The sequence below is a fragment of the Barbatula barbatula genome, assembly GCF_947034865.1.
Source record: "Barbatula barbatula genome assembly, chromosome: 12".
Classification (NCBI taxonomy): Eukaryota; Metazoa; Chordata; class Actinopteri; order Cypriniformes; family Nemacheilidae; genus Barbatula; species Barbatula barbatula.
This window is the reverse complement of record NC_136775.1, coordinates 20,104,142-20,125,409: the sequence shown is the minus strand read 5'-3', so window position 1 is coordinate 20,125,409 and position 21,268 is coordinate 20,104,142. Positions and strand designations below refer to the sequence as shown.

General features: G+C 38.5%; 3 protein-coding genes across 5 annotated transcripts; all 3 read left to right on the top strand.

The window, feature by feature from the left end:
• Positions 1–292: 292 nt before the first annotated feature.
• On the top strand, positions 293–6,270 carry mtcl3 (MTCL family member 3). Its single transcript, XM_079468661.1, has 6 exons — positions 293–1,902; positions 2,548–2,772; positions 3,569–3,727; positions 3,924–3,995; positions 4,741–5,925; positions 6,062–6,270. The coding sequence occupies exons 1-6, from the start codon at positions 1,270–1,272 to the stop codon at positions 6,170–6,172; spliced, it is 2,385 nt and encodes a 794-aa protein (XP_079324787.1). The 5' UTR covers positions 293–1,269; the 3' UTR covers positions 6,173–6,270.
• Positions 6,261–17,226, top strand: mtcl3a (MTCL family member 3a). Its single transcript, XM_079468657.1, has 7 exons — positions 6,261–8,060; positions 8,153–8,320; positions 11,263–11,517; positions 12,535–12,972; positions 13,263–13,342; positions 13,438–15,016; positions 16,422–17,226. The coding sequence occupies exons 1-7, from the start codon at positions 7,743–7,745 to the stop codon at positions 16,626–16,628; spliced, it is 3,045 nt and encodes a 1,014-aa protein (XP_079324783.1). The 5' UTR covers positions 6,261–7,742; the 3' UTR covers positions 16,629–17,226.
• A 2,813-nt stretch (positions 17,227–20,039) lies between these two features.
• LOC306901406 (ethylmalonyl-CoA decarboxylase-like) lies at positions 20,040–21,070 on the top strand. 3 transcript variants are annotated; one of them, XM_079469104.1, is made up of 3 exons: positions 20,040–20,250; positions 20,414–20,640; positions 20,711–21,070. In XM_079469104.1, the coding sequence occupies exons 2-3, from the start codon at positions 20,421–20,423 to the stop codon at positions 20,827–20,829; spliced, it is 339 nt and encodes a 112-aa protein (XP_079325230.1). In that variant the 5' UTR covers positions 20,040–20,250; positions 20,414–20,420; the 3' UTR covers positions 20,830–21,070. The 3 variants fall into 3 exon arrangements, with proteins under 3 accessions (XP_079325230.1, XP_079325229.1, XP_079325231.1); XM_079469103.1 differs by having other exon boundaries at positions 20,040–20,121; positions 20,711–20,919; XM_079469105.1 differs by having other exon boundaries at positions 20,040–20,290; positions 20,711–20,919.
• The last annotated feature ends 198 nt before the right edge of the window (positions 21,071–21,268 follow it).

The following is a 21,268-nucleotide window of genomic DNA, read 5'->3' as shown; positions in this document are numbered from 1 at the left end:
GTGATGTTATTTTTTTCAAAAGGTTTTTAAAGTTACAAAAGGTGTTTACTTGTACTTAGTATCTAGAGCTTCATGTATTGGCCAAAAGTGTCTAAGTCTAAAAACAAATATGGGACTTTGGAAAGCATTGAAGTAATAATTTCTATTCTGATATGGTGAAAATATAAAAGCTGACGCAGCATTAACAACATTTAAAGATGGATGGATGGATGGATCGATGGGACTGCGCGCTGTTATCTTCTTCGAGGTCCCGCCCGGCTGTGACGTCACCTCGTGAATATTGATCAGATTTTAAATGGTGGGTTTACGACACTACCATCATTCTTTGCCTTCGCCATTTGTGCCGGAGTAAAGATGAGATGTTAAAAGGTAAGAATTGTGTTCACTTGCTATGCTCGGGAATATTATAGCTATATACAGTACCCTATTATCTGTTCGAGAATTGCTCGACAAAGAAAGGCTTTAACAATGCATTCACCTTGGTAAGGTTACGAAATGCATCACCTCTCATTTTATAGTTATATTTGTGATAATGAGAGACGTAATGTTTGCATTTTGAAATGAAAGGATGCGAAAACAGAAATGGAATCCGAATCTTGACAGTCATTTTAAAATGACTTGATCAGGCTGCAATCCTATCATGAAACCTAACAATGTATGATATTTTTCATATGCAATTTAATTAGGCCTACCACAAAACGGCAAATGTTTAGCATCTTTTTTTCTTGTGATTCATAACACTCGGGCCCATACGCTCTTTATAGCCGAAAATGTCGACATTAACGTGTGCATGTGCTGCATTTAAGATGCACGTCGGAGACTTTAAACGGTTTAGGTGTTGAATAATTTTGCCCGAGACAAGCTGACCACCATATAATTGAATGACAACACCTGCCATTATAACAATACTCCGAGTGGGATGTATTGCCTATTCATGGTAGGATGAATACAACAGTTGATGGGTTGGGCTGCCCGTTCATGATAGCTGGTTTCTACTTCCTCCAAACGCATTGGTTTTTATTAGACTAGCTTGTAGACCAACTAATAACCAAATTGGATCCCCCAAAACTAGCCTATGTTTACAATACAGCCACCAGCCAAGCTAAATATTTCAGCAGGGAATAACAGTTTTAGCCTACGAAAAGACTCAATTGACAGAGTGAGGAAATTTTTTTGATAAAATACATTTTGTCTACAAAAAACTACGTTCCCTTTCCATAGGCGGGATGAAAACGTATTGTGCCCCTCAAAAATCACACAGATGACAGAATGAATGTGGATAACAGCAGCATGAAGCAGCAGCGAGCATCATCGCCAGCGAGATTCAAAGACTCGCCAACTAAAACCAAAAGCACGTCTGCCAAATCTCCTGCTGCTTCAAAAGCAGGCGGTAAAAGTAGCCGCAGTAATTCTCCAGTCACTGTAAATGCCGGTAAAGATAAGCAGGCTAAGGGCGCGGCAGCTGTCCACGCTAGTGGTGCTGAAAGCCCGACGCTGAAGAGGGCGGACAAGAGCAGGGGCATTGAGGAGCGCAGCAGCTCTTCCGATGAGCCCTATGGCGCAGACGAGTCCGGTGTGGTGGTCTCCGATCAGCCGAGCTCTACTAAATCCTCTCAAGCTAAAAGGGAGACCGGTAGGGCCGACGGAGGCAAGCAAAGCGCTAAGAGTGCAGTTGGATGCGGCCCGGGCTTTTGGAGGGAGGGGTGCCTGCAGTCTGAACTAATACAGTTTCACATGAACAAAAGCTTGAAGAAAGAAAACAGTATGCAGGCGAAAGAATCGAGTTCGCAGGTGGCTGAGCAGCAGGAGGACATCGCTCGACAGACGGAGGCCATAACTCAACAAAACCGCGAACTGGAGGAAGAAATCGAGAAATTAGAGGAGGAGAATGAGTACCTCAAGGTTGGTTGCTTTAAACACATTTAAAAGTACGTTTTCAATAGCACGTGTAACTAGAAAACAAACAGAAACTTACTGAAAAAAAGATTTATTTATTTAATATTTTTATGTAAAAAACACCTGAAACTGTAGGAAGTCTTTAACGTTGTCTTTCAATTCTAAAATATAGCTTGACATAGTTTCTTATTTCGGTTTTGAAACAAACAAACGTTAGAAGCGTTAGCTCAAGAAGCAGAGCAGTTTTTTTCCTGTTAGCCACAAGTATAAACCACATAGCTGTTGTCATGTGACATGACAATCATAAAAAGTTAAATATCATTAGGTTACATATCATTACCCCTTTAGACCCTTATACCAGTGACAGTGAGTAGACCTCAGTAAGCCTCTCGATATTCTAGGTCAGTGACAATAACAAGAACAGGAATGTAGACAAATTTTGAATGGATAATATAAACATTATCACTGTTTGTTGATGGTTACACTAATTGACACCTTTAAAATGTTTTTAAACCAACATGAATACAAAGATTACATTTATGTGTCGAAATAAAGCACGTGAGTTAAACCAGGTATTTTTTTATTTTACTTTGATACAAATAAAGATGATACTCTGGCATGGCTTATATATGCTTGTTTCCAACTTGATAGCATGAGATTGACGAAGTGCGAGCAGAGATGGATGAAATGAGGGACACTTTCTATGAAGAAGACGCATGTCAGCTACAGGACATGCGACGTGAGCTTGAGAGGGCCAATAAGAACTGCCGAATTCTTCAGTATCGACTGCGCAAGGCAGAGAGAAAGAAACTGCGATATGCTGAAACTGGTGAAATCGATGGGGATCTGCTGAGGAGCCTGGAGCAGGATTTAAAGGTAGAGTAGAATGATCAGATAACTCTGATGTCTTGTAGATTCTGCCAATACACAGGCCAGGATCGTTTACATTATTTAGTTTACCATTATAACTTTCCACCATCACTTTGACCAGTAGAAAGGCCTGGTGGTTAGAGTGTAGGGCTAGTGATCAGAAGGTTGCCAGTTCGATTCTCAGTACCAGCAGGTCATTACTGAAGTGCCCTTGAGCAAGGCACCTTACCACTGATTGCTCTGCAGTAATGTGCCACTGTAAAGAAAACTACTTGTAAGTCGATTTGGATAAAAGCGTCTGCCAAATGAATAAATGTAAATGTAGAAACCAGCAGGCCTTTTTTGCTGAAAAGGCATCTAAATACTGTAGAAATGGTCACAGGTTTCAATCACAGTTTCTTTAAAATGGCTGCAGTACATTATCACAGATTCACAAAATGCTTGTGGTGCGTAATGTACAACACAAACACTTATTACACTTATCATAGACCTAAAACATAATTTAGTTCTTAGTGTTTATGAATAGCAGTTTCACACCTCAATATGTTAAGTTTCTCACTACTTTAGTACTTTTAGAACGAGACAGCATGTTTATTGGTTGGGATTTTTTTGTTGGGGAGTGTGTTTGTAGTATTCTGAATGTCTCTTAGTCTTTTTTTAAACTCTGAAACTCTAAAAGTTATATTTTTTGTGATGTGACGTCAGCTTTTTGAAATTTGAACAAAAACTACACAACCACAAATCAGCGAAAAATGAGACAGTCACAAGGCAACAGAAGTAGTAAAATATAATTTCTCTGCAGGTGGCCAAGGATGTGTCAGTGAGACTGCACAATGAACTGGAGAATGTGGAAGAGAAACGAACGAAAACAGATGAGGAGAATGAAAGACTGAGGCAAAAGCTGATTGAAGTGGAGGTGACCAAACAAGCATTACAAAATGAACTGGAGAAGACCAAAGAGGTGAGAGATATATACAAAAATATATATACAGATTTGGAAATAAAAATTTAACATTCAATTTACATAGACATAGATTTAACAAACATAACCAATCATAAACATCATAATCCAATGCAGAATTTGCATATTTTATTAAATTCTGTAATTTTGACTCCCAAATTCCCACTATATTTTAAAGCATGAATATATTTTTCAGCATTCACTAAAACGAAGAACTGGAAAAGATGTACAGAAATCAGAAAAGAGGACTCCACAAACCCCAACAGAGGTAAAACAATTCCAACACTGTTCAGCTGTCAAACACAGTGAGTGCATTACCCTGGGGGAAAACTTTCTTTCAGAGTCTCTTTAAAGTGGGGTATGAATCATCAAATTTGATCATCCTTATGCTTGGCTGAAAAAGAAATGACTATTTTGTGACTAAGCAGAACCTCTGCCAAGCACTTATTTGCATCATTTATTTTACTATGGCCATCTTAAATCTTTTTGGACTACTGAGCAAGTATAATATTCATGAGCCATTTTTCAGATTGTTAGTAAGCCCCTGGTTTGCGCCAAAGTATATACTGTATGTCAGAGATTAAAGCCAAAGTCTGTTTATGGAAGTCATACCACTGCCATGTTTGCAATGTCTCCCAGCAGCTATTTCAGACGTGAATGGGGGAAGACAAATATTTCGGAAATCGCTGGCAAAAAATAATAATTAAAAAGCATAATTCCAATCAACAATAACACACCTAAAATCAACTGCACCATAACTTTTGTTTCCTAAGCGTAATTGTTTTTAAACCGCACCTTTTTAAAGGTCGCTTCAACTATTGCTCATGTGCACAGGCTGGTTTAGTCTTTATTAATTGAGGATTGGTCTTTTTGTTGGAACGTGAGATTTCCTTTGCTAGACCGGCCGTATTGACTATTGCATTTCCTCCCCATTGAAAGTAATGGCAGTGTTAATGAATGCTAAGCAAACAACAACATGCTAACAACAAGACATGAAATGTATTCTTCTACAGGAGGAAAATGAAGATTTAAAATGCCAGTTGGCTTTCATCAAGGAGGAGGCTACTTTAATGCGGAAGAAAATGGCTAAAATAGATAAAGAGAAGGACCGTCTGGAACAGGAGCTCTTGAAGTATCGTTCCTTTTATGGTGATGTGGACAGTCCTCTCCCAAAAGGTGAGGCGGGAGGTCCCCCCACTACCCGAGAATCTGAACTAAAGCTTCGTCTGCGGCTGGTGGAAGAGGAGGCCAACATTTTAGGTCGTAAAATCGTGGAGCTGGAGGTAGACAACCGCGGGCTAAAGGCAGAGCTGGATGACCTACGTGAGGAGGAATTGGCAGGTACTGCGGACCCCTCATCCCGAGGGCAGAGTGAGGCCCTTTCTGAACTGCGCCAGCAGTTACAGTTGGTGGAGGATGAGGCTGAGCTTTTACGACGGAATTTGGCTGATGTGGAAGAGCAGAATGCCAAAATGACTAGTGAGCTCAACAAGCTCAAATACAAGGCGGGGTCCCATGAGGGTTCGCGCTACAACAGCGGGGCGGTCGATGGGGCAAAGGTCGAGGCTTTGCAGGAGGAGCTAAAAGCTGCCAGACTACAGATCAATGAGTTGAGTGGGAAGGTAATGCAACTACAGTATGAGAACCGCGTGTTGCTGTCCAACATGCAGCGCTACGATTTGGCCACTCACTTTGGCATCCGTGGCAGCCCAAGGGACAGCGATGCAGAGAGTGACTGTGGCCGCAGAGAAAGCGACGACGATTGCTCTCGTCTCCCACCACATCGCAAACGTGAGGGACCCATCGGTGGAGAGAGTGACTCAGAGGAAGTGAGGAATATCCGGTGTCTCACGCCAACACGCTCCCTCTACACTCCGGAGGGACGTTTTTTATCAAGAAGTTTCAAGGACCGTCAACACATGATTGACATCCGCATAGAGGCAGAGCGGCTAAGCAGGACCATCGATAGACTGATCGCTGACACAAGCACTATAATTGCAGAATCACGTGTTTATGTGACTAATGGTGAGCTGTATGGAAGAATGGATGATGACGATGAGGGCGGTCGAATACGAGAACATGAGCTTCTCTACCGCATCAACGCTCAGATGAAAGCTTTTAGGAAGGAGCTGCAGAACTTCATTGACCGTCTGGAGGTACCAAAACCAGATGACAGAGAAGCAGAAGAGCCACTGTCAGTAAGTCCAAATAAACACAAAATTCAACTCAGTCGTTTTCAAGTAATAGTTCACCTGAAGCAAACACAGTTTTCCATCTTTATACTCACTGTTACTCTCTCTCTCTCTCTCTCTCTTCATTTTTACATAAACCCAGATGTTTCAACCCATTATTTTGCTTATTCTCATTCTTGTTTTATTCTCGTCTTTATCTTATGCCACTATTTTCAAACTAGTCTTTCTTTTCACACTTTTCTTTGTTCTATAATTTTATTTTTCAGATATTTCTTACTGTTTTGTTACTTTCTGCTTTTTCATTTTTTCTTCATTCCCTCTTTCCTTATTTTGTTCCCTTTTATTGTCACGTTGATTTTGGACATGTCATTAGGGTTATGCTAGGTACAAGAATCAATCAACATTTCAGGCACAGACTACAGACACTTCAAACACAAGCTTCCCCTGAAAAACAGCAATGATGGCAGAGCCTCACTGTTTGCGCTGTCATTTTATTTGGTAAGTGAATCATATATTTACAATATCTTGTCTCCTGTATCCCTATAGTTGTCCAGGATCTGTTGAATCTGTTTCCTGTATTTTGGAAGGTAGATAGCACCCTTTATTCTCATCCAAGAACATTCAACATTGGGTTCAGCTATGACTGTAATGTAATGCAAACAGACATAAATAAACACCGTATATTTAAACTGCAGAAACATGTGTGACTAGCCCTGTTCTCCCGTATATTAAACAATGTTCTGATGATCTGTGCATTCTCAGATTGTGCATGGCAGCGCAAAATGTTAGAACATGCTTGAATTCCAATTTGAACACCAGTTTAATTCCAAATGTTCCTTTAATTAAATAAAGCACATTACTTTAGCTTACTATTCTGACAACTTTTAACACTATACAATAACTGTAAAATAGCCAATATAGAGCCAAATGTTTTTAACACTCAGTGGGGTGGTTATTGGTTTGGGAAGGGACTGTTGGGAAAATAAGTCAATTTGTCAAAATGTTTTTCCTTCTTTTCCACACTCCTATTGTATACTTATTTATTGCCAAACCTGGCTTTTATTTGATAGAGAAATTAATCTTTTCATCCAGTTAAAGAAACATTTTGTTATTTTATAAATATAATTTAGCTATATATTTAACCGATTTCCTTAGACAACAAGTTTAGTTTGTGTAACCAAATGTTACTTCATAATTTTAGAAAACATTTTCTCGATGTATACCCCACTTGGTAACGCAACGTGATATTCCCGCTTTATTTAAAATGATTATTATTTGGCACCAGAAGGCCTACAGGACACGGCATGTGTAACGCGCGTCCTTGTCGTATTGTGTTAACGCGTAACTTAAAGCTGTGGTTTTCTTAGCGTACGTAACGGAGTCCAGCAACATAGCCATAGAGGTAAAAATACATCTGAACTCTTACATCGGTGAACTCAGAGTATTTTGGGCTCCTGGCTTCATTGGTGTCATTTTCAGTTTGAAGCAGGGAGGGTTTGCGTAAATCTGCAGATCACTCGTGCGTTTTACTAAGGAAAAATAATGTAGACTGGCAGTTGATTACTAAAAAGGTGTTTTAGGTGGATGTAGCCTTTTTTGTATGTTCGATAATGCAAAGTCGGCGCCACCAAAAATGACAGGCTGACCTTGTCGTCCTTTATTGACATGGACAGAACAAATGCGTCCGGCTCCAGGAGAGCAGCAAAGACGCCAGAGACGGCAAAAATGGCTGGCTTCGGATAATAACCCGTGCGTCTTATATGGAGACTCTGAATGCAAACACATATTTCTAAAAGCTATATTATTCCTGTTGTGACTCAAAGATGTGGAGTGCGTTTGGTAATGGATCGAGCGGGTTTGCAAGCAAGGCAGGAGGGTGGGAGTTCGTCCCGTGTTCTCGTTCAGAGAGGGGCGGTAAGAAGGTCCAGAGTCCTCGGGTTCGGTCTTTCCCGAGCAACCTCCTCGAACAGCTTCCACCTGGACCAGCTGCTGCAACCGATGCAACGCCCTACAGCGAGCTGCAAAGTCAACACACGCGCCTAAAAAAGAGATTTGAGGAGTTAAAAAAGCGCCACGACCTGGAGAGAGAGGCGTGGAGGATGGAGAAGGAAACATTTTTGAGAACATTTGCTGATATACAAGTACTAAAAGAAGCACGAGAGATATTTATCGAAGAGGTCACGTGTACAGCGCGCACTGAATTTTTTTCTGTTATTCTGCTGTTTGTTGACAGGGTGGGGAAAACAGGAGGATATTGTTGGATCTGAGGGCTGTTTTAGAGGAGGTTCAGTCTGAGGTGAAGCGAGAGGAAAATAAACGGGGCGAGCTCGAGCTGCGCTACATTAAGGATCGTTGCGCTTGGCAGCTGGAGCGCGCAGAGCTGATGAGTCGGATTACTCAGGTATGCAGCTGTCAATCTTTTCAACATCATTTAATCGTTTATAAAAGGTGTCTGAACTTGAAGTCTTGTTTTTGTGAAGAACGAGTTTATTTTTAAAAGTCAGTTTCTTTATAGGCATACCTAAGGCTAAAAAAACCTTTGCCCCGTTGCCTAGGGAGAAGATACAGTTCATTGAACACAAGCTGACATTCAGTGGGAATGTTGACACTGATTTAAAAGCAATGCCTTTTAGCAGATACAATGCTCTAAAGTTGCAAACAGAAACAGCAAAATAGAAAAAAAAAATTAAACAAACTTAATAATATTGTTACAAAAACAGGGTGTTTTTAACCCTGTTATTTACCCAACATCTATAAAAAACTTTTTGTTGAAAGGATAGATTTAACAAGAATTGTTTTATTGTAGGCTTTGTGCTAATATTTGAACTATTTGTTTGAAACCAACGTACAAAACAGGGAAAACAAGTATTTGTTCAGATAAAAACTGACTTAAAACCTAGTTACTCTATAGTACTGTGAACCCATATGAACCATCTAATATGTAAATTAAGTCATTTTTGCCAGGTCAGTGAATTAGTAATGGCTAAAGAGCTCAATGGCACTTCAAGCGCAGTATTCTAAACATTAACTGTTTCACCCTTTTAGGAGCATACTAGCCTATAGATAAAGAGAAAACACACAGTGTTTTTATGTAAAACCACAACAGTCAAACTGGTGTCAATAATTATTTGTTGGCATCCTATGGAGGCGTCGGAATGTAGAACAGAGATTTGGCTTCATTTATATCCCGATAACACTAGCATCACAAACCAGCTTTCTGTAGACGATATTCTACAGATGCAAATATATCAGTAATATGAAATGTGGAAGGAGTAAATAAACAATAGCATCCATCCATTCTCGCTTTTTACCTCAGTGGGTTGTCTCTGTCTTATGGAACTTCTGTTTATGACATCCGTTTAAAGACACAGACCAGACCATCCTATGTTTATTGAAAGTGTGGGTGAGAGAAGGTTTTGCATCCCCTTTGGGTCGTTGTTATACATTAATGTCTGAGTGAACGGCTTAGAGACGCTCCTAATACAGTATTACACACGGCAATGTACACGAGATGGGGAGAAGAGCAGCTTTAGGAATGTTGTGTGATGCTGGGATGGCCTACACTTAAGAAGCAAGGCCATCATATGGATTTACATATTGATCTTATGTTGTACATTGAAACTCAACATTTCTCATGGGTCTCTGCATCACGACTGCACTTGTTTGCAACTCGAATGCACCAATCCAGTTAAAGCTTTGGTTGGTACAGAGTTCAAAATTCAGGGAGGGGTCAAGCTAAACTGTAAAAAGTTGTTTTGTTTGCAGTCCACATCCTACCACAGCACATACTTGTGTCTCAGTGGATTTCTTGGGTTTACCACTAGGCATTCACAGCAGGGTATTTGCCAGCATATTTCTGAGCATATTTTTGATCTTTAAAACAGAGACGAGTCGTTCCAAGGCCCCACCCTGAGGAATGTGAGATGCTAAAGGATTGGTCTTGCTGTCTATTAATAGAGGCCTGTTTCTGTGACATTGTTACCCAGATACTGAGCCTTCATAGTTGCACAGCAACAGCCGTGATTATGTTTAAGTCGTAAAGCTTCTAACTCTGGTTACATGCACAGAGAGTAAATATTACTCTGTTTTACATGCCTTCTGCTTGTGGACTCATGTACCTAGGAGAATACATACATTTAATGTCAGTGTGTCAGCACATCTTCGTGGTTTAGGGCCGTACTGTTTACACAATCCGAGTTGCTATGAGAAACATAAATAAGATTAGCCTACTTTTAGCTTTGTATATGGTGTCGCACAGATGAATCACACAAGTTTACTCTAGTCAAGTCCATATTATTTATTTTTATGATATTCAATGACTTTTTTTCAAGGAAAAGTTGATGCATCTCATGCTCAGTCTGGCTAGTGTCTAATAAGTATCTGTATTTTATTTAATTCATGTTCATATTAATTTATATTTTTATTTTATTTAATAAATTTTTTATTAAATAAACGATTTGTTGAATTTTGTTATACGTTAATTTGATTAAATGAACAATTTGTTGAACGGGTCCTGTAGTTTTGACATCTAGTGGTTGAGCTTGGCATTGTAGTCTAAATACAAAATATTGGAGAGGCAAATTTACCTATGTAACAGTTCTTCTCGGTCTCTTTACTTGTTATCAGAAATAATCTACAGGCACTCTATTACTTGTGTACTGGAAGTTAAGGGCAGTCTACAAACGTATGCATGCGCAGTTAACGTTTGTTTATGTTGTTGCTTTTAAACATGAAATATCACACAGTTACCAATGATTAGCTATTTTATTTACATATACATTTATCAGTGTCATTAACTGTGTTTGTTATTTATCAGTTAAGGATATTTATGCAAATTTGGTCGAAATTTTATGAGCATTTATTTTACAGAATATATAGTCAAAATTAAACAAAAAAATTATTAACTAAATATTGGCAATAAAGTTGGCTGGGTCGATTATTATAATTTTGCATCAACTCAGGTCCTATCAGATGTGAAATAAACATGAAAAAAAACAAGCACAATAAGGGGTAGTAACTTATACAGTCCATAGGTCTCATGACATCAGTAGCATCTGTCAGCTGCAGAGTCCCATCAAGCCCAGTGACAAATTTGGTTTTAGTGTTTGCCGTCTAGCCCTCTCCAGGATCATTGGGGGGTCAGCATACCAATGTGCCCTCTCCATTACATAGAGAGACTCTCTGCAATAGTCTGTGGTGTTTGTGTTACAGGCTTTGCCTGGATGTCCAATTAGGTTAGCAACGGGAACCTCGATTTCATCACCCTACAGTCATCCTGTTCAAACTGTCCTGCACAGCCGTTTCCTTTTTTTGTGGTCAGCAAATCTCGTCATCTCTTTACAGCTAGAAGTAAGAGGATGTAGCATGCCAGTGGAGACCATTAGGAGACCTGAAGTAGGGGACACTCTAAAACGGGAAAGAGAAGAACAGAAGAGGCTGCTGGCAGACACCCACAGTGCAGCCATGGACCTTCGCTGCAGGCTGGAGAACAGCGAGAAGGGCTGGGTGAAGGAGAAATCTGAGCTGCTGGAACGCTTTGACTCTGAGAGAAAGGAATGGGAGAACCAACTCATGGACATGCAGCGGAAGATCGAGGAGGTGAGTCTGCTGATGTATGCCACACCCCAGAGCTCAGACGAATCTTGTTTCAAATAAACTGTCCACTGTGTTTCTGTTTGCTTCCATGGTGCATGAAAAATTAGGCCAGTAAGCCTTGGTGGTCAATGGTAACACCTAAAATTGGAAACAGCTAAGTAATGTTATATAAACCAATACCTCTTGGAATTTCAAATGACTGCCAAAGAGAGTCTAGCACAGTGGTGACTTCAGAGACAAGAGGTATAAAGTAAACTATTTTCTGCATTTATGGATTGGGTGCTCTTCAGTTGTGCAGAATGTCTAGCTCCATTCACAAACCTTTCTAAAATATATTCCTAATGTGCCTAACCTCACATTTTCACTCTAGACTAAACCATGACATGCCTGTTGGTGCGTGAATAAGATTAGAGGATAAGGGCATTGCCGTGTGTCTATCGAAAGTATGACATAATGGGGCTGTTTCCCAGACAGGGATTAGATTAAAGGGATAGCTCACCCAAAAACATAATTCTGTCATCATTTACTCACCCTTTTGTAATTTCAAACCTGTATGCGTTTCTTTCTTCCGTAGAACACAAAAGAAGATATTTTGAAAGATTTTGTTAACTGGACCCCTTTCACTTCCATTCAACCCTCCCCTAACCCTCCATACAATAGAAGTGAATTGCGTCCAGTTCTGTTCGATTACCAACTTTCTTCCAAATATCTGCTTTTTCGGAAGAAAGAAAGTCAAAAAGGTTTAAAATGACAAGAGGGTGATGATGACAGAAATTTTTCCACTTCAAGCCAGGACTAGGCCTAAGTTAAATAAGGATATTTCATTAGTTTTTACAAACATGCACGTTATTTGTGTGCACTTTTAATCAAAACAATGGCACTTATGTATTTAAAGATTTGTCAGTCCAAGCTATTTTCAGTTCAGACAGCTCAGACATTTATTTTAGGCTAGGACTATTCTTAAACCCTGTAGGTGTAAATCAGCAAATCTGCATTTCACATTTCTATGTCTTTTTGCAGATGTACGATGAAGTAAAGGCACAGTGTAAGGGAGGTCCTGTCAAACCTGATCTACAAAGCAGCCCACTGAGGATCAGTTCATGTTCTTTGTCCAGTGATGCCCAGAGTAATGAATATTCTGAAATTCTAACCCGGCAAAGCAACACTAGCATTGAGTCCCCAAATCAACCTGATCACAACTCCAGTGAATCTTATAACCAGTGCAGCAGCAATCAAAATGAGCTATTAAATCTTCAAGGTGCTGAGAAATATGAGATTGGTGAACAACAGGCTATAGACACTGCAGAGCTGGAAGAAATTTTGGAAAGCTGTTTGAAATTCAAACGGGCGAAGTCCTGCTTCATTGGACAAGATGAACTTCTTAACCCTTTCCAAGGATTTCAGAGCATGGAAATAAACTGTGGAAGTTACAAAAAGAAGAATACTGCCCTTAATGCGGTGAGGCTTTGTTTTACAATACACTATAATAGTGGGGCAAGGTTTTAACTCAGTTATTAATATTACTCTATTGCTCTGCATTTATGCTAATTTTCTTAAGACATTCCTTGACAAAAAGTAATTTATGCAAGCTTATGCCAACTTAAATGCCATCTACCAGGATCACAAATGGTAGACGAGTAAAGAGACATTTTAAATGGTTTCCTTTCCATGTAATATCAAATTTATTTTTGGTTAAATTTGGTTATTACTTTTTCAACAACACATTTCTTGTATGTTTTCTGGAATAGGCACTTAAGGAGATTGCCCGTGTAAGTGAGGAACTTTGTAGCTACCAGGATGAGACGAGGAAGTGGCCTGATTTTAAGAGGTAAACCAAGCTCACAGGTACTGCACGCATCATGAATTAACTGTATTACATCAGTGCATCATAATGATCTCACTTTGTTTGGTTTCCTGTCTCAGAAGCTGCACTGAGTCAGTGTATTTTCCAGCAAAGGTGGAGATGGAGGAGAAAGTAAAGGAGAGTCAGGAAATGGCGGACACAGCTTTAGATTTAAAAAATTTGAGCGAAGAGCTTAAATCCCTTGATGAGCAATACTGGATGAACTGGGAAGGTTTTAAACAGCAGGGACAGCCAACCCAAAATGATACTAAGCCATTAGCGAATAAAGGTCAATGTGCCCCACCAATCCCAGCCCGTAGTACATCTTGGTACCTGAGCAGTCCCTCATTATTAGAGTCCAGTTGTACAGAGACACTGTCGGACAAAGAGTTTCAAAGGCCAGGACTCCATCAAGACAGAAAGTTCAACAGCCCCGCAATTGTACGAAAATTCGAAGCAATGCTTCAAGAGAATGAGGGGAAAATTCTGATGGACTCTGGGGATGTAACCTACACCGTGCCTGTTGATTCAAAGTGCAATATCAGTTGCTGTCAGAGCCGTTGGTCCTGTGATGGTAATAAATTTGGAAGCAGCAAGTCATCCAAATATGCACCTGTTAAGAAATGTCTCTCCAACATTGACATTGCAACTTCACCTGCAGAGTGCAACTCATTAGATGCAGAGGAACAAAATTATCACAAGGCTTCATCTCATCCTATGAACTTGGATCACATGTCAACAGACTCTGTAACATCACTGGAAATTGTTTCACCGTATTCAAATTTTACAGAGATTGGTAAAAATGAGAGGCTTGAGCAGAAAACAGCCGAGTTCAACCGTGCACTCTTTCAAACAGGCATGGGTCATCGGTGTGATGAAGAAAGTCCTTTAAATGTGTCTATCGATTGTGAACTTGGTTCTACTGCAGGTCTGTCATTCTTCAAATCAAAGAACAATTTTAGTGTTGTGGACAAAAAGAAAGATATTATGGGACAGTACCCAGAAGACCAATTCTTGGAGATGAAACCCCACACACGACCACAGTTAAAAAGTGAAACAAAGGACTTTGTCTCCTTGTCTTCATCTCTTCATCAGGATGTTGATGTAACAAAATTAGTCCTAGGCTCATCAGATCATGCAAGCAAGGATTTATCAACCAAGCATAGCAAGGAGATTAAGCCTTCAAGGACTGAACACAGCACAGCAATGCCGGTTGTCCCGTTTGGTCCGAGTGTTGGAGAAAAATGCATTGATTTGAGGGTTACCCCATTACGGATACAGGTCCCAAATGAAAGTATCAGCAGAAATACGGAGGTTGGTACAGATCAACCATCAAAACAGCCCAAAAAGGCAAAGCTGGACACAAGGTCTCGGATTTTAGAAGACAATCCATGGAAGCCATCTACACTTGCAGCCTATCCTCGCCCAGTGGAGTCTAGGTCTAACTATGGAGCTGTTGAGAGGATTCTTAAAAGTTATGAAGATCAGAATAGATCTCAGGACCAACAGCAGTCACAGCCTAGTCCAGGCAAGGAGAAAGACCTCATGGACCTCTTGGAGATGCTGGATATTCGACACGAGCCAAGATCCAGTCAGAGACTAACACACACACCGCACCACCAGGTCATAGCTCACAAAGAGACACATTTAAGAGTGCAGGTCAGTAGTGCACACATTCCGACACAGAGACAGACATCATTTAAACCACAAAAACACACACGTATACCTGCGCTAAACACATTCAAAAACCTAATTCAAAATAAATCTGCTGGGGAAGTGTATGAGGTGCAAGTGTAGATACTGTAGTGTGTTAAGTTTTAATGGGGAACAGCATTGTTCCTTATTTAAATGCATTTAAGCATTAAGTTTATGCTAGACCTTGCTATATTGTGAATATGGCCAAGGTTAAGAGCTTTGTTAGACATGATGAGTGTATTCACAATATAGCATGGCCTTAAGTGCCTTATTGCTGTCAGTAAATGTACAATTGTAATATTACAAATAAATAATAAAATTTTCAAATATTCATTAAAACATGATTTATTTGTTAATTTGTATTATGGTTCTGCTGGAAGGTATTGTTTCTGTCATAACAACTAGGGTATGTGTTGGCTGTTCTGCGGTCCAGTGAGATACGATTTGAAAACAAAATCCTGTTACTCTATAATGTATTGTAGTATTATACAATTTACTATCACATATTTATTTCCTGTATTTCCTTAGACTGAAACATTTCAGTAAGGAATATCTAAACACAATATAGCACCAATATAGTGCCAACACTGTGATCAAAAGATAATCACATTTCCAAAAAAAAAATCATAGTTAAGCTATTGTTAATATATCAAATTGAAAATTCAAGTGAATATTTACCGAAAGTCTGGAAATACTCAAAATGTCTTATATATTTTGTTTCCACAAAACCATCTAAACAGCACAATTAAAATTCCTGAAGTTGAATTCTGACAAAATATTGGCAGATTGCCCAAAGCAAGAAGCCCAGAAACTTCTTATTGTAGAAATATAGGCCTTCAAGGTTTGAAATAAAAACGTGTTTCTTAACATCTCTAGTCCTTTATAGTACCTCAATACAGCTTTATAAGAGGCAAAGGTATGTGGTGTAATTACATAAACATGTACTAGGAGTCTTAGTAAAAGTAGTCTTATGCATGTACGACTTTGTACAATTTAAAAAAGCTGGAAATGTCAGATGAATCAGAAAGACCTCAAAGTGATTTAATCAGTTCTTATTTTATCCAGTGGGAATAAAAAATAAAGAACATGTGGAGGAAGAAACAGCTGTGCTAGGGCTGGACAGTCATTTTCTTTTTAAAGAATAGCAAATATCATTAGAGTGAATCTCACAAAGAAATGTAAAGGTCATATTTCACCGCAAGACTAAGACTTAAGATTTGTGATAATCTACACACATATACTTCAAATGTATTCTTTTTTTAATATGATTTCTTAACTGCTCTGCATAGTAGAAATGTTTGGGGAATTTTAGATTACGGTGCTGTTGACAAGAATATTTAAAATTTCATACAAGTATTTGTCTCAACAGCAAGGCAAAGAGTCATCTGTGACTTTCAAGAAGAGCTTTTCACGACCTGCATGTCCTGCAAAGAGACGTTTGCCCTCACGTTGGGCTAGCCGTTCATCCACCTCATCTGCATCCACTCCTTCACCCCCACCAACAACACCACCTACAATTTTCACCCAGCAGCAAACACTCACTTACTCCACCTATCACACAGAGACAGTGATCTAAAATGTGCAATCCATTAGGATAACATGCAGGCCGGTAGATCTATGCCATTTAAAGCACTGAATGATGCCTTGTTCTCTCGCCAGTGATAATAACCTGTGTAAATACCAACGAATGTTCAACTGACTTCTTTGTTTGTTTATATTGCTGTAACCAATCAATGCAATTGCGTTTTAATTTTTTCCAGTTGTTTTATATTTACATTGAAGTTCTGAGCAGATGCTTTATTACCAATGTGACTTACAGGTGCATACATCATGTATTTGTCCAAGTTTCTGTTTTCATTAACCAGTTTTTATATGTTTTCATTAGATATTTTATAACTGCCAATGTATACCCGCTTAGGATGTGGCCTCGTATGTGTGAGGTCTAATGTCTGTGAGAATATAAAAGCACTGTAGTGCTGCCTATTTCACAGTACACCTTTTGTTATGCATTTACCAAGTTTAGTCAAAATGATTGTGTTATTACAAAATGTAATGGGTTCTAAACTGTGTTATCTGGTGTAAGACATATCAGGTAGACAATTCTTCTCCTTAAATAATACAAGTTAATGTATTCAACATTTTTAAGAATAAATAAAATTTTGTCATTCATTACAATACAGTGTTACCTTGCTTAATTTATTTTTGGATTAAATAGGAATAACTTGTTTTATGATCTGATGCCTTGTTATAGTTCCAGTGTTCCATTTAGGGGCATCTAGAGGTGATGTTGTGAATTGCAAACAATGGCTCACCCCTCCCCCAATCGTAGTTTCGAAATACTACGGTGGCTGACACAGAACTCAGAAGTCGTCACGTTTTCACTTCTTTCCCTTAGGGGATAACACAATATTTACGAAGCGCGTTCTGTAGCAGTATGTCCATTTAGGACTACTGTAAACAACATGGCGAATTCCATGCAAGGGGACCCGCAGCGTAAGTAGATTGAAATAGCTCAAAACAAAAACGTTTCATTATGTAAGGTTTTATACCTCTGAAGACATTGCATTTCTGTCACTAAAAAATAAAAACAATTACAAACGGGACGGGACCTTTAACATTCTGTCAGTTATCATCAGCTATGGTATTTCTGAATAATTGCTGGAATTATATACAACCAGTACGTAACCTACAGTGTAACTGGGGATCAAAAATCATCCTGTCTGACAGTATTAGGACGTGTTCAGACTTGACCTCTTTTTTGAAGCTGCTAGTGTCTGTTTTACATTATAATTCTATGGAGTTAACCGTGTTTTCCAAAAACGTACTGCCATTTTTAAATTTCAGCACCGGCATCTTTTTCTGCAACTCAAAGTTTCTTTTGAGGTTGACATTTTTTTAATCTTTCCTGAAATAGCTAATTTTTCACTGTTAACTAATGACAGAGACCTAACGTTTCCATAAAAACATGCGAGGAACGTGATTGGTCGAGAACGCTCAAGCGTGAAAAAATTTAATGGCGGCAGAAATGCCTATTGGAGCATAGTATAAATGTAAGTTTAATTTTGACTTTCAATAAGTTCTGATTGCATTTCTAGCAAGAAATTTGTAGTGTAGTTTTTAACTATGTGATTAGTTGTTGCAGAGACGCTCTCTGTTTATTATTCAAACAGACTTCCTGTATTGGTGACTGTCTTCGTGCACGCAGACGCTGTTTTTTTACCAAAGAAGCACCTTTGTCAACTTTTTCTTGTAATAAAATAAGTTATTTCTGAACATGGCCTATTGTGTTCGACGTGGACACTGAGACTCCAAATGCCTTCCTGTAATACACGACCCCTTCATTGAAATAGTAAGTGTGACAATTGTAGTGACATATTTTTGTGCGAGAAATCCAGTCCAAACCATTGTTGAGAAACCCAAATGTTGAAAAGTTGTTTTTCTCTTATTCCCACCTAATATTATTAAATAACACACCACAAGCACACCCTATTTCAATACAGAACAGATTTATTTAGTGAGGAATAAACTTAGGTAAAACTAAAACCTAAACCTTTTCCTTTCCAACCACATAAACTCAACATGAACATAAAATATACTTTAAATATGATGTTTGATCTACATTAAATTTTTACTTACTGTAGGGAATACCATTGTACCTTACAAGTAGAACAATAGCCTACCGTCACAATTAATATGCTATAGACACCAACTCCATCAGTCTTAGATTTCAGTTTTCTTCTCACGTGGTATTAGGTCAGAAAAAAACTGTTATTCCAGCTGTAGTACCCTGTCAGAAAACTTTACCTTGAAAAGCTGGAGTGAAGATCCTCTTTCGCATGCACAGATCGCTTCCTCCTTGTCCACTTGTATTCCACTTCAGTCATATATCTCTTCCAACAGGAAGCCAGAGGCCCACCCAGGCATCTGTGACAGTATTTTGGCTTGCAGTCATTTTAAGTTTGTTACTCTGTTCAACTTTATTTATTTAAAAATGAGAACATAATATTATGTGTTACGATATGATGTTATATTATAGGGTGTTATTTAAAAAAAATAACAGGAAAACTATTTTTATAACAGTAACTTGAATGTAGATGAGATATCTTATTCTATAGAAATATTTTAATACGTAAGTAGCTAATAAATGCTTTGTTGTTCAAAGTGTATAATGACAATCTTCACGGTTGAGTTTATTATTTAGAGGACACAACATATCTTATTAGCTTTGATATAATAACCTTTGAAACACAGTATAACAATAATAAAGCAATAAATAATGACAGTAGGCCTACTTGTGATGTTGCTATGGTCTTCTATTTGAGTGCGTCTGTTTGGCGCCAGATAAAAATACGCAGGCTGCCATAGTCCAACAGTCTAGTGTAACATAAAACCTAAAAGACTTTATAGTTATAAATACCGGCTTATACAAAAAAAGGTTTCTGAAACAAAAAAACTGTAAAAAACTGGTCTAAAAAACTGTATATAGCCAAATGTATATAAATATAAATTACTATAGACACTATAATTTTATAATTAATGTTTTATTAGTTTTCTTCTAAAAATTTAATATGTTGAAAATTGATGTTAGGCACAGATAGAAAAGTGAGTTAAATTCTTAAATTGTATTCAGGTTGTTAGGTCAGATGGAGGACTCCTTTGACAGAGGATGTGGGATTTTACAGTTTTTTTAATTGCTAACAAGCATTTACGAATAAATAAGTACTTTTTCTAAACTCACTTAAACACATAAACACACTTGTAATACACATTTCATTTCTGCCCTAAACCACAACCCAAAAAACACAGTAAACCCGATTCAAAATCGAGTCATTCGGTCAAAACATTAGCACAAGTCTTCTATCCAACAGCTAACAAACAATCACATTACAAAAACTGCATTAGGCTATCTTATAAAGCAGCCCTATTCAGCATCACATTGAGGTTTTAATAAAGCGGATTCATATAGTTAGCGACACTTGTTTCTTTCAGGACTGTTTTTAAAGTTACTCCAACTGCAAGATACAGGCAGGTCAAGCACAGTTAACTGTTTTGAAAGCGATTAACACTATGTAAGATATTATACTACTTGAAACATTAGAGCATAAGGCACGATCGAACCAATTTTAGAAATATGCTTATTTTTATCAATATGCTTAAGTTTTGCGTGAACTAACACGGAGGCAGTTTTTGCCTTATCCGTAAGTTATATTCATCTCAACAGCATCTCACCCGTGATAGGTGAACACTTGAATAAATACCTATATTAACCGCGTCAATACGATCAACACAAAGTTACAGCATATGAATATAAATGGCAAGTTTGGCATATCTGTAAATCCATCTTCATATCTTTCTACACAGAACCATTATGGCTGTGTGCAGCGCAATTCGGTTCGGGTTGATTCGGTCCCGCAGTACTGTGAGATTTCAGAACAAAACCGTGCGCAGCAGCCACACCTGTCTATCAGCTGGAGATATCAGAGAAAAACTGCGGGCATGTGCAGGAGGATCCATAGACCTGGAGAAACGAGAGTCCGGCATCGCAGTGATCACTATCAATAACCCAGCACGCATGAATGCCCTCTCAGGTACTGAGGTTTAGCTGATCTGCACGTTTATGTTGAGATGCAACAGTGTTAAGCATCTGTTCTCTTGCAGGTAGCATGATGCTTGAACTGGAGGAGCGGGTGCATGACCTTGAGACCTGGTCAGAAGGGAAAGCGGTCATTGTACAGGGTGCTGCAGGAACATTCTGCTCTGGATCTGATATTATTTAGAGGACACAACATATCTTATTAGCTTTGATATAATAACCTTTGAAACACAGTATAACAATAATAAAGCAATAAATAATGACAGTAGGCCTACTTGTGATGTTGCTATGGTCTTCTATTTGAGTGCGTCTGTTTGGCGCCAGATAAAAATACGCAGGCTGCCATAGTCCAACAGTCTAGTGTAACATAAAACCTAAAAGACTTTATAGTTATAAATACCGGCTTATACAAAAAAAGGTTTCTGAAACAAAAAAACTGTAAAAAACTGGTCTAAAAAACTGTATATAGCCAAATGTATATAAATATAAATTACTATAGACACTATAATTTTATAATTAATGTTTTATTAGTTTTCTTCTAAAAATTTAATATGTTGAAAATTGATGTTAGGCACAGATAGAAAAGTGAGTTAAATTCTTAAATTGTATTCAGGTTGTTAGGT

Bases quoted from the DNA above. Each gene is read 5' to 3' on its own strand.
- mtcl3 (XM_079468661.1), top strand. From the start codon at position 1,270: ATGAATGTGGATAACAGCAGCATGAAGCAGCAGCGAGCATCATCGCCA. The intron at 1,903-2,547 runs GTTGGTTGCTTT...CCAACTTGATAG, and splicing joins AGGAGAATGAGTACCTCAAG to CATGAGATTGACGAAGTGCG. The intron at 3,728-3,923 runs GTGAGAGATATA...TATATTTTTCAG, and splicing joins AACTGGAGAAGACCAAAGAG to CATTCACTAAAACGAAGAAC.
- mtcl3a (XM_079468657.1), top strand. From the start codon at position 7,743: ATGTGGAGTGCGTTTGGTAATGGATCGAGCGGGTTTGCAAGCAAGGCA. The intron at 11,518-12,534 runs GTGAGTCTGCTG...GTCTTTTTGCAG, and splicing joins TGCAGCGGAAGATCGAGGAG to ATGTACGATGAAGTAAAGGC. The intron at 15,017-16,421 runs GTCAGTAGTGCA...TTGTCTCAACAG, and splicing joins AGACACATTTAAGAGTGCAG to CAAGGCAAAGAGTCATCTGT.
- LOC306901406 (XM_079469104.1), top strand. From the start codon at position 20,421: ATGGCTGTGTGCAGCGCAATTCGGTTCGGGTTGATTCGGTCCCGCAGT. The intron at 20,641-20,710 runs GTACTGAGGTTT...GTTCTCTTGCAG, and splicing joins ACGCATGAATGCCCTCTCAG to GTAGCATGATGCTTGAACTG.